Source organism: Phaenicophaeus curvirostris, chromosome 2 (genome assembly GCF_032191515.1).
Source record: "Phaenicophaeus curvirostris isolate KB17595 chromosome 2, BPBGC_Pcur_1.0, whole genome shotgun sequence".
Classification (NCBI taxonomy): domain Eukaryota; kingdom Metazoa; phylum Chordata; class Aves; order Cuculiformes; family Cuculidae; genus Phaenicophaeus; species Phaenicophaeus curvirostris.
In genome coordinates this window covers 37,307,314-37,321,425 of record NC_091393.1, presented here as the reverse complement: position 1 = coordinate 37,321,425, position 14,112 = coordinate 37,307,314, and the positions used below count along the sequence as shown (strand labels likewise).

Below are 14,112 nucleotides of genomic sequence, written 5' to 3'. Positions count from 1 at the left end.
TTCAACTCTGTGATACAGACTGAATGTTTAGGTACAAACTGTGAAGCAGTAGGAAGTATAACCGAAGCTACTTCTATAGACATTGAGACACAGTGTCTGCAAATTAACATTCTGGCCCTAAAAACTGCCAGCAGAAATTCATCTGTTCCATATTGTATAATTTATGTTTGTCTAGTTATACACCTAATACAAATTGTTGCTGTTGACAATGTGACATATATCCATCAACTTTTCCACTATCATCTCCCCTGTTGTAAAGACAGGAAGCCTGGGGAGTTTTTGAAAGCACTATGTTGTAACTATTTGAACTACTAAAATTTTTTTAAATGTTGGAATAATTATGCCTGTGGTATAATGCAGACCATGTAGCACATTGGGGTTCCTTAGCCAACTCCAAAGAAGAGAGGTCATATGCTTTGAAACATAGCTAGAAGGAAAACATTTTGCAGCTGCTGCCATCATGAATAGGGACTATGCAATACCAAGCAAAATTTTCTGTAGGAATCTATGTTTCATGTTCACCTAAGTCTCTTGCATTTAGTGGTGGCACCAACATCACTAAAAACAAGGTAGCATTGCAAGCACTCAGTAGGGACAGTTTTAGATGTTGCCTTCCTAATCAAATAGGCAGCCAAGGGTCCATCTGCTGGACATCTTTATTTCTCATTCAACCAAATTTTAATTACAGAGTTCCGAGTTCTATCAAAATGGAGTTGGTTTTTTGACCCCCATCTGTTGTTCTTCTGGCCACAAACATGCAAAGCCTCTAGAGAATGGCCAGGAAATGCCTCTTCTCTCTCTCTCTCCCTCTCTCTCCCTGCTGATTACTCTGTCCTTGCAGCAGCCTCTTGGAGCAGTCCCATCTGGTGCTGCTCAGCAGGAAGTATAATGTCTGTGCTTTGGGACCTTGGAAGTGGGTGGTGGAAAGTGAAAGAAAAATGGGTATCTACACAGAGGGAACGCCGTGGGGCGAGAGCACTATAAAGTGAATTTAAGATATTGGCGGTTCACTGACACAAGCATTGAAGAAAAATGACACTCTTTCATTTTCTTATCAGGCTGTGATAAATGTATTTGGGATTTGACAGATGACATCCAATTAGCAGTTCTGGCTATTGATGAAAGCAAATCGACTTTACTGAGCATTTCTACAGGTGTGGCAGCTCAAAAGCGCTTGAATGACCTGAACCTAACTTCCACCCATCTACAGGTGCAAATATTGATGACATTTTATTATTCATATAATTTTAATCTATGAATTTCTACTCTATTTCTGTAGATCCCTGCCCTCACTAGAGAAATAAATTGTTTTCAGATGCACTGACTTTTTTTCCCACACACACAGGTGGCAATGTCCGAAAAAAAGAACCATGCTGTGTTTTGGAACATCCAAGTTGATGATACTGCAGATGAAATGAATGATCTTCTGAGAGAAGCAGCAACACTTGATGAACAGGTTTGTTTATAGCTCCCTGCCAGAGCTCTGAAGGTTTGTGGTTTGTCATATTCGCATGCTGGTATAAAACCTTAGTACAGAATAGTAGAAGTTGGAAAGGACCTACAACAATCATCTAGTCCAACTGCCTGACCACTTCAGGGCTGATCAAAAGTTAAGGCACATTATTAAAGGCATCGTCCAAATGCCTCTTAAACGCTGACAGGCTCGAGGCATCAACTACCTCGCTAGAAAGCCCATTCCAGTGTCTGACCACTCCCTCAGTAAAGAAATGCTTCCTAACATTTAGTCTGAACGTCTAGGTTCATCAAAAAAGAGTGGGAGTGTCCTTCAGGTCACTTCACATAGTTGGGAGAACTTTGTATTTCTATTTTCTATTTTTAAACTCCCTAGCTTACTTCAGCTCTGACTTAAAAGCATAAATGACCTATGAAGTCTTCTTCCCAGAAAAGGATGGATGTAGGGCCAAAATCTGCCAAATGTTGTTTAGCTTTGTCACTGATCATGAAAAGCCTCCCTTCAGGATCTGAGTATCTTCCTACCCTCCTACATGTTTGATCTGAGATAGGCACATTGCCTTTCTATTTCACATTTTGATCTCTAATTAAGCAAAGTAACCAACACTAAACTGATTCAGACTGACTTTGGGATTTTTTTGTATTATAACTACTTTACATGTATGCTCTCACAAAATTAAATTAGCAAATTAGCCCTGATTAGACAGTTCAAAACATGTTACAAAACTGCCAGCTCAAAAGGTTTTTCACATACCTACTGAGATCGGAGCCTGATCAGCACTCAAGACTTTTTTAAACACAATTGTAATCATAAATGTTGCCTCCACATTCACTTGTCAGACTGTAAAATTAAGGTTATCTGCTCTCAGCACATGTAACACTTTCATTGCATCCTAGAATACTGATATGATATATGTTTAGAACAGAAATAGGGTTCAAAATTTCTTCTCCTCTATTTTAAAGAGATATTATTAAACATCTATCCATTGCTAAGATGTATAAATGTCAGTGAGATACATCATTCAATGTTATTCCCAGAAATTATCACAGCTGTAGTATGACTAGAGCATATTTCATGCTTATTGCAAAATGCCAGATCTCATATTCACTTACCAGTTCCTTCACAAGACAAATTAAAATTACACCTCAGACTAAAATTCAAATACTGGAGCAAGTAGGAAAAAAAAAAAAACAAACCCCAAAGGAAGAGCAGAAAGGACTATGCAGAGAAGTAAAAGAAAAAAAATGGGTTTGGGTGTTTTTAATCAGTACTTACTTAGCAGAAAGACCACTGAAGAATTACAGAGACTATGTCTGTGTTCAAGAGAGGTTTGATTAAATCAGTTCCCCCACACATATATCTGTACCTGTTTGGCAGTGCTCACATGCCTCAGTGTCTCTCTAGTATTTTGTAGGCAGGATGATTAAGGCATTAGGTTTTCTAGGAATATTTATTGAATTTGGGTGATAATGTTTTTGTCATCTTCAGTACTACACAGGGATTTCTTAGCTCGTTCCTCAGTCTAACTGTCTCTGAACCAATAAATTCAGCATTTCCTCCGTCTTTTCTCCCTGGCTATTTCTAACACTTATTCCACAGGGACACTTATGATTGGGCAGGGCAATAATGACCCCAGACATCATAGTGGAAGGAAGACCACAGTAATAACTGAATATATTGAACCTTTTACTCTTTCAAGGCACTTTTATGGAAAACTAGTGCTTTGAGTGTATTTTGAAGAGATGTGCAACATCTTCCCTTTAGAGCATTTCGCATGTACATCCCCCTGTCTGAGGGGTCACTGCAGATTCTGATGAATGTATCAAGTGTAGGCAAATCCTCCAGCTAAATGAGACTAGTAAATGAGACTACTTGAAGGAGCTTAGAGTAGAACAGCACATAGCTTGCTCCTGAATGTCTGGCAGACACTTAGGGGAACCAAGCACCTTTCTTTCTAAGGCTCCTAGCAAATTTCAGGATGAGACTCCCTACATTAGCAGGAATTTGAGGTTCTCTAAGAGCGTTCCTCACTCATGCTGCTGCATTCCCCATCAATCTCATGGGAAACAGCCAGCAAACCTACCTCAGCAATTCCCCATAAGTTCAAAAGTTAAAGAAAAGAAAAATAATTTCTGGCAAGGAGAGGGTATTATGTAAAGTCAAGTGTGTGTAAAAATGAGAATGAGTTGCCTAAAATAAGCATGAATTTGTGATACTGAGCAACAGAGCACCCCCAAGAAACCTTGATAGCAATAAAGCAGCGTGGCACAGAGGGAGAGAGGAAGCAAGGGAGGACGGAGGCAGAGCCCTCTGCGGTTCTTGCAGCATTAAGCAATGCTTACAGGAAAGCTAGGGAGGGGCTCTTTGTCAGGGAGCAGACTGATAGGATGAGGGGGTAATGGGTTTAAGCTGAAAGAGGGGAGATTTAGATGAGATATTAGGAAGAAATTTTTTTACTGTGAGAGGGGTGAAGTACTGGAACTTGTTGCCCAGAGAAGTCATTTAAGCCCCATCCCTAGAGGTGTTCAAGGCCAGGTTGGATGAGGCTTTGAGCAACCTGATCCAGTGGGAGATTTCCCTGTTCACAACAGAGGACCTGCAACTAGAGACCCCTTCCAATCCAAAGCATCCTATGATTCTGTGAAGGTCGTACACCAACAGCCAAATATCTTCTGCCATACCAAACCCAGAAACTAATTTTACAGTGGTAATTTATGCTGCTGCAGCCCCAAAGGGTGAACCAAACACCTCACCGCTGGCAAGCATGCCCTTACACGTAAGGGAACACAATGTAGAGTACAGCCTCCAAAGGAATATTGCATAGAAGTGCGGCTATCCTCTTCAGAATATTTTGAATCCTTATGTTTTTTCTTAATTTTAACAAGTTACAGAGCTGAGGACCTCACTTGAGGGAGACACTGATCTAAAAATGGTTGTAAGCCCAACAGCATATTCTTCAGTCTATGTGCTTACTCAGGAAAAGCCATAACCAGCAAAATGAGCCAGCCTTGCTGGATGCCTAGGAGACTCAGCAGATGGGAGTTTTACAACTATGCATAATTTATGGCAGTTTGATTGCAGCAAATGATGAATAAATACGGGACAGATTTTAATCTCTCACTCTGCAATTCTGAAAATATCAAGACAGGCCTTCCGTTCAAATACCTCTGTAAATACCACTTTATATGATAAATCAACTTTCACATACTCATCAGTAAAAAGAAAAAATGTGTGTTTACACTGCTCATCCTCACACATGCATATGGACCTGCAAAGAAATCCAATGTCTAACTCACATGGTTTATTCATAGGGAAAAGAAGCATCCAGCAAAGGCCTTCTAGTACAGAAGGAAACCATGGAGACCAACAACCGTGCTACTCAGCTTGTGCAGCAGCTCAGTAATATGAGGGATGACATTGAAGGTAAATAGATTACTTTCTGGTTCAGCTCAATGTCAAGCATATATTAATGAAAACTCCAGCCAAATAAAAAAATCATCACGGCACCTGAGTACTCTTGCAAAGCAACCCACACATAAGGCTTTTACAGCCTGCAATGCCATGATTATAGAACCATAGAATAACCAGGTTGGAAGAGACCCACCGGATCATCGAGTCCAACCATCCCTATCAAACACTAAACCATGCCCTTCAGCACCTCGTCCACCCGTGCCTTAAACACCTCAGGGAAGGTGAATCAACCACCTCCCTGGGTAGCCTCCGCCAGTGCCCAATGACCCTTTCCAATGAAAAATTTTTTCCTAATGTTCAGCCTAAACCTTCACTGGCAGAGCTTGAGGCCATTCCCTTTTGTCCTTTCCCCTGCCACTTGGGAGAAGAGGCCAGCACCCTCCTCTCTACAACCTCCTTTCAGGTAGTTATAGAGAGCAATGAGGTCTCCCCTCAGCCTCCTCTTCTCCAGGCTAAACAACCCCAGCTCTCTCAGCCGCTCCTCATAAGGCCTGTTCTCCAGCCCCTTCACCAGCTTTGTTGCTCTTCTCTGGACTCGCTCCAGAGCCTCAACATCCTTCTTGTGGTGAGGGGCCCAGAACTGAACACAGTATTCGAGGAGCATGATGAAAAGTTGTCTCTTAAAAGACAACTGACACCATGGGATGACTTGCTATGACGCCAAGAACAACAACTTCTCTTTCATTTTTCTCTCTTTGACAAGACAAAATAGTAGGAAATAGGTTCACATGAGATAACTTAAGCTAAATCGGCTTGTTGTTCTTGTTTGTTTGAATAGCTGCTCAAGGTATTTATACACACATGGTAAAATAAAGAGTCAGTATCAGACTGGGGATGGGTGAAACCACAAATACAAGCACAGGATGGGTGGTGAGAGTGCTCTGTGCCTTACTTGTCTGTAGATTCATGCAATTTTTCTTAATTCTGCTTTCCTTTTTGAACATATGGCAGTCAACTAGGTCTGACTAACGCTGGTTATCACACCAGCCAGCATTGCTTCTAATCCAGTTTTTACCTTTCAGCAAACTGTTGCTAAGTAGGATCATGTTTGTTCATATAACTTTATGCATATTTTTCTAAAAATAAAAGGATGCTGGATAGTAAATAATTTTGTGAATTTACTGCTTCCCTAAGCTCAGTGTGGGAAGTGGCGGTGATTTTCTTCTCAAGCCCCTGATTGCTTCATCTGACCAGAATTTCTAACAGGATTTAGGTCCAGACACATCTACAGAGCATTAGAAACTAGCTAGTGTGCTCTTGTTCTTTTTTTTTTTATTCTGACATTGAGAAGTACAATTGGAAAACTGCATTTACTTTACCTTTTTTTTCCACAGAGAAAGCTTGGTCTTTAGTAAAAGTGAAAGGCAGAATTGTAAACCATGTAGCTAGTACAGACCATCATAAATGGTTCTAGTGATGCTGATTCGCAGTAGGATAGGTATACACAAAGATTAAGATCTCCCAAAATTAGGAAAAGAGTGAAACCAATAGCTTTTTCAAGTTAAAATGTTGTGACAAACTGCCACCTATTGTCTCAACGTCCTGCTCATCCATCCATATGATACCAGGGGATGCAGATATAACTTATAAAGTCCACCTTTGGGCAACATAGTAGAGCAATAAAAGCATCTCCATTACTAGTATAAATTTCAAAATATAATTTCTCTTTTGATTGTAAATGTATGTATTTTACATCTTCCCAGATGAAGATTTTTTTCTTTAGAGCTTGACAAAACCTCTTGCAACTTCAAGAATTTTTGTTTTACTGTGTATTAAAGGATAAATGACAACAGTGAATGCCTTCCCAAGCATTATTGCTCTTAGAAAAGACATCTTAGTCAGAGATCATTTTTATCTGAGATATATATTATATATCATACTCATGCTGATACATAAGACGGAGATTAAGCCAATTGCAGCCTCTTCTTCTGCACCTACACAAAGCACTAAAACCCCAAGTGAACATACGCAAAGCATCCCTGTCTCCTGTACATCTGCATCATGACAGCCCATTGCCTGTGGACAATACTCATTTTCAGTACATAATGGGGCATGACGTGATTGAGAGCTGCCCTGCAGAGAAGGACTTGGTCAATGAGATGCTGGTTGATGAGAAGCTCGACATGAGCCAGCAGTGTGTGCTCACAGCCTAGAAGGCCAACCATATCATGGGCTGCATCAAAAAAAAGCATGGCCAGCAGGTCAAGGGAAGTGATTCTGCCCCTCTATTCCCCTCTTGTGAGACCTCATCTGGAGTACTGTGTCCAGTTCTGAAATCCTCAATATAAGAAGGATATGGAGCTGTTGGAATGGTTCCAGAGGAGGGCTACAAAGATGATCAGAGGGCTGGAGCACCTTCCATATGAGGACAGGCTGAGAGAGTTGGGGTTGTTCAGCCTGGAGAAGAGAAGGCTCCAAGGAGATCTTATAGCGACCTTCTAGTACCTGGAGGGGGCTACAAGAAAGATGGAGAGGGACTATTCATAAGGGCTTGTGGTGACAAGATGAGGGAGAATGGGTATAAACAGGTGAGAGGCAGATTTAGACTAGACATTAGGAAGAATTTCTTCACCATGAGAGTGGTGAGGCACAGGAACATTTTGCCAAGGGGAGTTGTGGATGACCCATCCCTGGAGGTGTTCAAGGCCAGAATGGATGAGGTCTTGGGCAGCCTGATCTAGTGGGAGGTGTCCCTGCCCATGACAGGGGGTTTGGAACTAGATGATCTTTAAGGTCCCTTGCAACCCTAACTATTCTATGATTCTATGATCTTGCCACAGAGCACACTAATTTCTCCCAGTCCTTGGCAAAGCAAACAGGCTTATAGGATATTAGATTTGCACTGCCATCTTACACTTGTGATGCTAAATCACCTTTGATCATCTGGCCATACATCTTATTTTATTTCCAGAATTACTGAGCAAAAATGTCAACATACGCCTCGTTGTATGTCACTAACAATCACTGACTGTTGAATCACTCTGTGGCTAATCCTTTTGTATTATGAACTGGTTTGGGGCAGGAAAGGAACCACAGAAGGCAGAAATGTGTCTATTTTTTATAAAAAATCTTGCAGATGCATAGTGCTGGCTTTTCCAGATTTGCTTGTCCACAAAGCTAGTGATGAATGCAAGCCAAAGCTACTCAGATCACAGGGCAAAGAAAAAGGGGGTGATTTAAGGCCAAAGAATTAGAAGTAGTTAAACCTTGTAATGCCTGTCCTGAGGATGGGTGAATTCAATTTCAGCTGCAGAGACCCAACAATGTTTTTGGAACTGAAACCAAAATCTTGAAATAGTATCTATCTCCAAACCAGCTAGGCAGTATCAGGCCAGAAGCCATATGTTACCTCTTTAGGGTGCCTCAAACTTCTTCAGATGGAAAAAGAGGTTACTTCAGTCTCCTTGTCGCTGTTGTTATTTAATAAACATAACATTTTTGCAGCTACACTTAAAAATCACGATCCTGCTCAAAAGCTCCAGGCTGCTGCACACCACAGAATTCAGAATAAAATTATGATCCCAGCCTATAAGAACTGCCAAACCAAAAAATGCACACAACCCATGCCTGCTTAACCTCATTCTCTTCTGATGAGACCCCCACATATGACAGAAAGTATGATTTATTTACAGTTTTCATATAAGACTAGATTAAAGATAATAACTGTCTACTATAAAGTTGGAAGATAACTTCCTTTTGCCATCAGCATGAGCTGGATTCACAAAAGTAAAAGTGCTCCATAGTATTTACTTTCCTGTAGCCACACTGGATTGACCGTCTGTTCCTTTTTTCCACAGAAATCAGCATCAAGATGAAACACTATGCAATACAACAAGAGCTGAGCCCTGAAGAAATTGCCCAAAAGCTGAGCATGGCTGAGAAGATGCTGAATGAAATCAAACATCGTAAGCCTTTCACTAATCAGAGGCAGCTTGCAGATGAGGAGGAAAATGCAGCGGAGAAGTGTGAGTTTTAAAGCTGTTTTCCATTCACCCACATGTTGCTGACCCAGTCTAGGCAGCTCTGGATGCACTGCTGAGTCCCTGGGGAGGACCAGCAGGCACTTGGCAAGCACCAGCTGGTGTGCTGAAGATGCTGCTGGTTCCAAATGCCTGCCCCGCGTCTCTGCTGGTGTTTGCTGCCCCTGTGGCCAAACAAGCAGAAAAATACGTGTATGTGTGAGTCTGTGCACTGCAGCACCACAGTGATAGCTGTTTAGAAGGGTGCGTGCCAGGGCTGGAATTCCTTGTGTGGACATCTTCATTCCCCCCTGCCAGCACTCCCATGGGGACAGTAAACTCCAGCAGAGAGAAAAACTGCTGGTATTGGAAAGAGCAGCAGCTTAATTCTCACAGCTTGGTGAATATGATTCAGAGCCCCAGGACAATAAGGACTGTCTTCTCCATAGCAGCCTGTTTAGCTGTGACAATAATAAAAAAAAAAGAGCAAGGAAAGCCAAACTTAGTTTCTTTTAGTAAAAGCTACTTGAGAGGAGGAATTAATGAGGTAAAAATGAGATACTAAAATGAGTAGCATCTTCCCTTTTCAAATAGGAGGGAAAACGAAACATCAGTATATGATCCCTCAAGTGAGCTTTTAACAAATGTGTTTTACTGTCCCCTGAGTAACAGCAACAGAAATTGTTGCATAGGAAAGTTTTGTCAGAAATCCAAGTTTCAGATTAATCGGTGGCCTCTGATTTTTCTGCCAGTGCTACAGCAAGTTGAAGAATTTCACGAGAGGTATAATGACACCAGATCTCTGGTATCTGATGTGCTGGAGCAGCTCAGTGAACAGGATGTGAAGCTGTCAGACCTGGAGGAGGCATTAGTCCAGGCGCTTGGCTATGTTACAAAAACAGAGGATATAAATAAGGAAAACACAGCCAGTCTTCAAAAGCGTGAGGTACTATGCAATACATTTATCATAACTGTTGTCTGTGAACACTCCATCTCTGCCAGCTCTTAATATAGTAAATGCAAACAATTTAGATTCAGGAATCATCATACCAAAAAAGAATTTCTTGAACCACTCAGTAGGATGACATTGACTCTCCAGTTCTAAGAAACAAGTTGTGGAAGTGTAAGGCACTATTATTTATTCATGGAGTGAAAATAAATGCCAAGTCTCAGCAGGCCAAGGAAGATATGGATACTAATGCCTAAAATAGGAAGATGTATTACAACAGAACCCAAGAAGCTTAAAATTCCATGTAACATGGCTGCTATACATACTGTGGTGGGACCGTTTCATCTATTATGTACCAATTTATAACGTGGAAGGGCTTCATGCTCACAAAAGTAACTACATTCTATTAAAACCATTATTTTTAAAGACTCTGCACTGCATTCATGCCCTGGGGCGAGTACATTCATATTGTCTCATCCAAACTTTCTCTTTGGTCCTCTCTAAACAAAATGCATCCCCATTTTTTCAAGAAGAGCAGATGATTGTCCTTGCATCATCAAGCACACATACTGTTCCACCACAGATATCTTCAAACTGTTTCCGACTTGCTGGGTGATCAGCCTAGCTATAAGCCTACAGCGGTTTTCCCTTATGCTCTGTTCAAACAAATAGTTTCAGTAGTTTTAATAAAGTAATCACTCCAGAGGAGAGCTCAGAGGAGACCTGTCCCCTGCAGTACAGAAAAGGGATGTGTTTGCCTATAGGTGGTGGTATTAGGTTCAAATCCCATCTGGCTTATGAGGAAATTCAATTTTCGGATCTCTCATCCCAGAAAAGTACTCAGCCGTACAAAAAGACTATTTTTATTCCTCCTAGCAGTTTTGTGCCTCTCTCTATGTTCTTTAGTTTTCTTTAAGGGATGCAAAACCAGAATGTCCCACCTAATTTTTTTCATGTATTATTTCAGCAAAGAAGAAAATTAAAAGAGAAGAATTTTGGACCATTTGAAGTAAACTGTTTTCATTTCGATGGGTGAAATTGTAGGGATTCTGGAGGAGAGTGGTTTAGGGAGAAGTTTTCTGATTTGAAGATGATCTTGCAAATTCAGGCCAACCTCTGGGTTTCATAGCATCAGTGGCTGAGTTTTGAGCTCTTAAAATGTGCAGTACTAGGAGTTCATGCTGATGTACAAGGTCTGATAATTCAATAGAGACATCAGGCGTGCTGCTTTCATGAATTCTTCTACAAGCAGCTTGGGGTCCTAATATACAAGGCCTCTTCTGTTGTTCCATTGTTTCATAATTACAGTGCCAAGCTGCAGCCTCTCTCACATTTATGAAGCAAAGCCTGAAGTGTGGAGTAGCAATTGTTCACTGTTTATAACCAGTTGGGTCTTCATTATTCCTCATAATGAAGGCAGATGCTGTACAAAAATAAAGATTGTTCACATTAGCTTTACTACTGACAAGGAAAAGAGACCCCTGTACTGTAGATTTAAAAAAAAATAGTCTTCAGACCATTATGAAAAATCCACATTTAATTTGTCTCTGCTGGCAGTGCATTGAATAATGCTTCATTACAATAATTGTTCATGCTCTAATATAAAATAAAATTAATGCATATAAATAAAAAAAATACATTATTTCACAAAGAAGAAAATGGGAGGAGTCACATTGTAATATGCAGTGAGGCGTCTGAGACTAAACTTATGTTTGTCTAAAATGTTTATCAATTCATAGTTGGAATTAGCTTTAATGACATGACAAAATGATAAGGCTATACTTTAGCAATTCACTAAAAAATTTAGGGTCTGGATGTGATTTAATTTAATTTTATCTATTTCAGAAACAGCGTGAAAAAATAAAAGAACAAATAGATGAAGTGAACAGCACACTGCTAAGTGCCACAACTATTTTGGCAGGACCACAAAAGGTCAACTCAGAATTAAGTGAGGTAATAAAGGTAGGTGCCTCGGTGACTCCTGAATTTTTGAACTTTTTGAACATCATGTGTTTAGACAATTAAATAAACATTTTCGTGGGTTTTGATCTTTCTCTGAAAAAAAGAAGAAAATAAAACTGGGATTTTTCTAGCTAGGATATTTGCCATTTTACCAAAACCGCTTTCTTTTAATCTTTTATTTTAAAATTTTGAGGTAGTTTAAAACAAATTAAAATCTTACACAAACATTGATTTTGGCCATAGTTGCTGACTTCTATTTTTAACACAAAAGTAAATATCAGAAGTCATTAACTTTTCTTTGAAAAAGTAATTTGAGAAAACAGAATGAAGACAACTTGCTTTATAACCATCCCTGGATTATCCAGCAGTATGATTTTTTTTTCTCCTGTGTTTTGTGCAAAACAAATTGTTGCAGTTTATCATTTTGGGTCCCCAATTCCTTTGGATAAGTTTACACATAGGGAATATCAATACTGCATGCAAAAAAATAGTATGCCAACATCATACATCATCTACCTTCATCAACAATAAGTATTTTCACAGTTCACTGATTCATCCTTTTCCTCTCCTTCCATTTCATCCTTTTTTCTTATATTTTGAGTCCGCATTAAAAATATCAGCAAATTCGTGTAGTGGAGAGGTGAATGCCAGCCATGATATGGCAGAGCTCCCAGCTGTACAACTAATTTCTCTGCTCCTGTCAAGCAATGGCCAAACCATCCCTGGGGCACAGGCACTGTCTCATTCTATTCCCCAAGGAGGCTGTTTTGGGACCATGGCAGATGGCCAGGGCCAAAACTGTGTCAGGCCCGAGCAGTAATGGAATGATACATCAGCCCACCCATCCTAGCATTATTTAGTTTACTTGCATATATATCATTTAGGAGGCTCAGAAAACTAATTTCTGGCCTGACGTCTTCACAGGGAAGAGGTTAAAAAAAAAAATGGGATTCATCTCCTAATTGAAGAAGAACCACAGAGAGGGGCTTTTTGCAAAGATCTGATTATATCACTTCATCTCTTAGCTTCTCATTCTAAAAGACTTGTCATTGGCATCATTCTGGAGCAAACATAAAGGACAGTAAGACATTTCTCAACTGTCTTTCTTTGGCATTTCACACATATCTCTCTCTCTAGTATCTTTTTAATGGATTCCTGGAATTATGGTTGATGTTTATCTTCCTGCATTTGTCTTGTCATACTGACATTCATGGGACAGACTCTGATTTTTACTCTTTTATATCTGCTAAAAATATGATATCAAACAAATGCAACATGAAACAAAATTATGATAATATAAAAGGTGAAATGAAACATAATAAACAAAATACAGACTTGATTTTTCACAGTTTTCATGTTTCCTTCCTTCTGTATTTTGCTCAGAATGCATCAGGATTCTATGCAGAAATAGATGGAGCGAAAAAGGAGTTGCAAGAAAAACTAGCCAATCTGTCTCTCTTTGATGATGATTTGGTAGAAAAGGCTATGCATCATGCACACAACCTAAGAAGACTTGCTGATGAACTGGACCGGTAAAATCTAACTTCAGCAGACTCTGCTCATATAAGTGTTATTGATTGAACAGATGAATGAACTGAAGGACAAGCAGAAACACAGTGACATTAGATATGCTGCCTGTAACCAAGCACTAAGGAAATTATTATTAAGTCATGTATGGAAGGACTTGCCAGGGTCCAGAGGGAACAGCTGAAGTTGAGCTAAGCAAAGTCTATTCATATTTTCAAAGAATAAACAAACATATATCATGTGTGACATTCCCCCCTTTCTAATTTGACGTGTTCTTTTCTTCCCATAGCAAGGGAAAGATGGATTACCAAAAAGTAAAATAATACAGGCAGATTAAATGGAGTTTGCAGAAATAGCCCATGTCAGTAAATTCATTCTCATTTAAAAAATTCTTAGCATTATGGGCCTAAAAAATGGGGTTTGGGATAGTTTTTGTTCAAGAACTGGTTTTCAGATGGAGTAGTTCTGACACAACTCAATAGGTTGTGTCCCAGTGAAACTGGTCCACTGTAACACCAAAAGATTACTGTAAGTCTTCCTAGTTTGCTGGAATATATTGAGTGCACCAAGTTCCCCCAGTTTACTAAAAAGCCACTTTTAGATAGATTTGAAATATGACAGTATTTTCAACTGGGACTACCCATGGAAAAAACACTGCCACAAATTATTTCTTAAAAAAAATATGTGGCCAGTTGTTTCTTAATATTAGTATGCCCTAGACAGGAGCTTAAAACAGAGAAGAAAAAAATAACAGATGGTTTCTTTTGTGC

At 39.8% G+C, this 14,112-nt stretch overlaps 1 protein-coding gene across 1 annotated transcript in view; it reads left to right on the top strand.

Annotated features, from left to right (window-relative positions):
- LAMA4 (laminin subunit alpha 4) overlaps positions 1–14,112 on the top strand; it is a 104,249-nt gene that overhangs the window by 51,860 nt on the left and 38,277 nt on the right. The window contains exons 7-13 of the mRNA XM_069851722.1: positions 1,059–1,210; positions 1,346–1,456; positions 4,786–4,897; positions 8,743–8,910; positions 9,657–9,850; positions 11,699–11,815; positions 13,199–13,347. Coding sequence (XP_069707823.1) covers positions 1,059–1,210; positions 1,346–1,456; positions 4,786–4,897; positions 8,743–8,910; positions 9,657–9,850; positions 11,699–11,815; positions 13,199–13,347 — 1,003 coding nt within the window. The remainder of the gene's footprint in view (positions 1–1,058; positions 1,211–1,345; positions 1,457–4,785; positions 4,898–8,742; positions 8,911–9,656; positions 9,851–11,698; positions 11,816–13,198; positions 13,348–14,112) is intronic.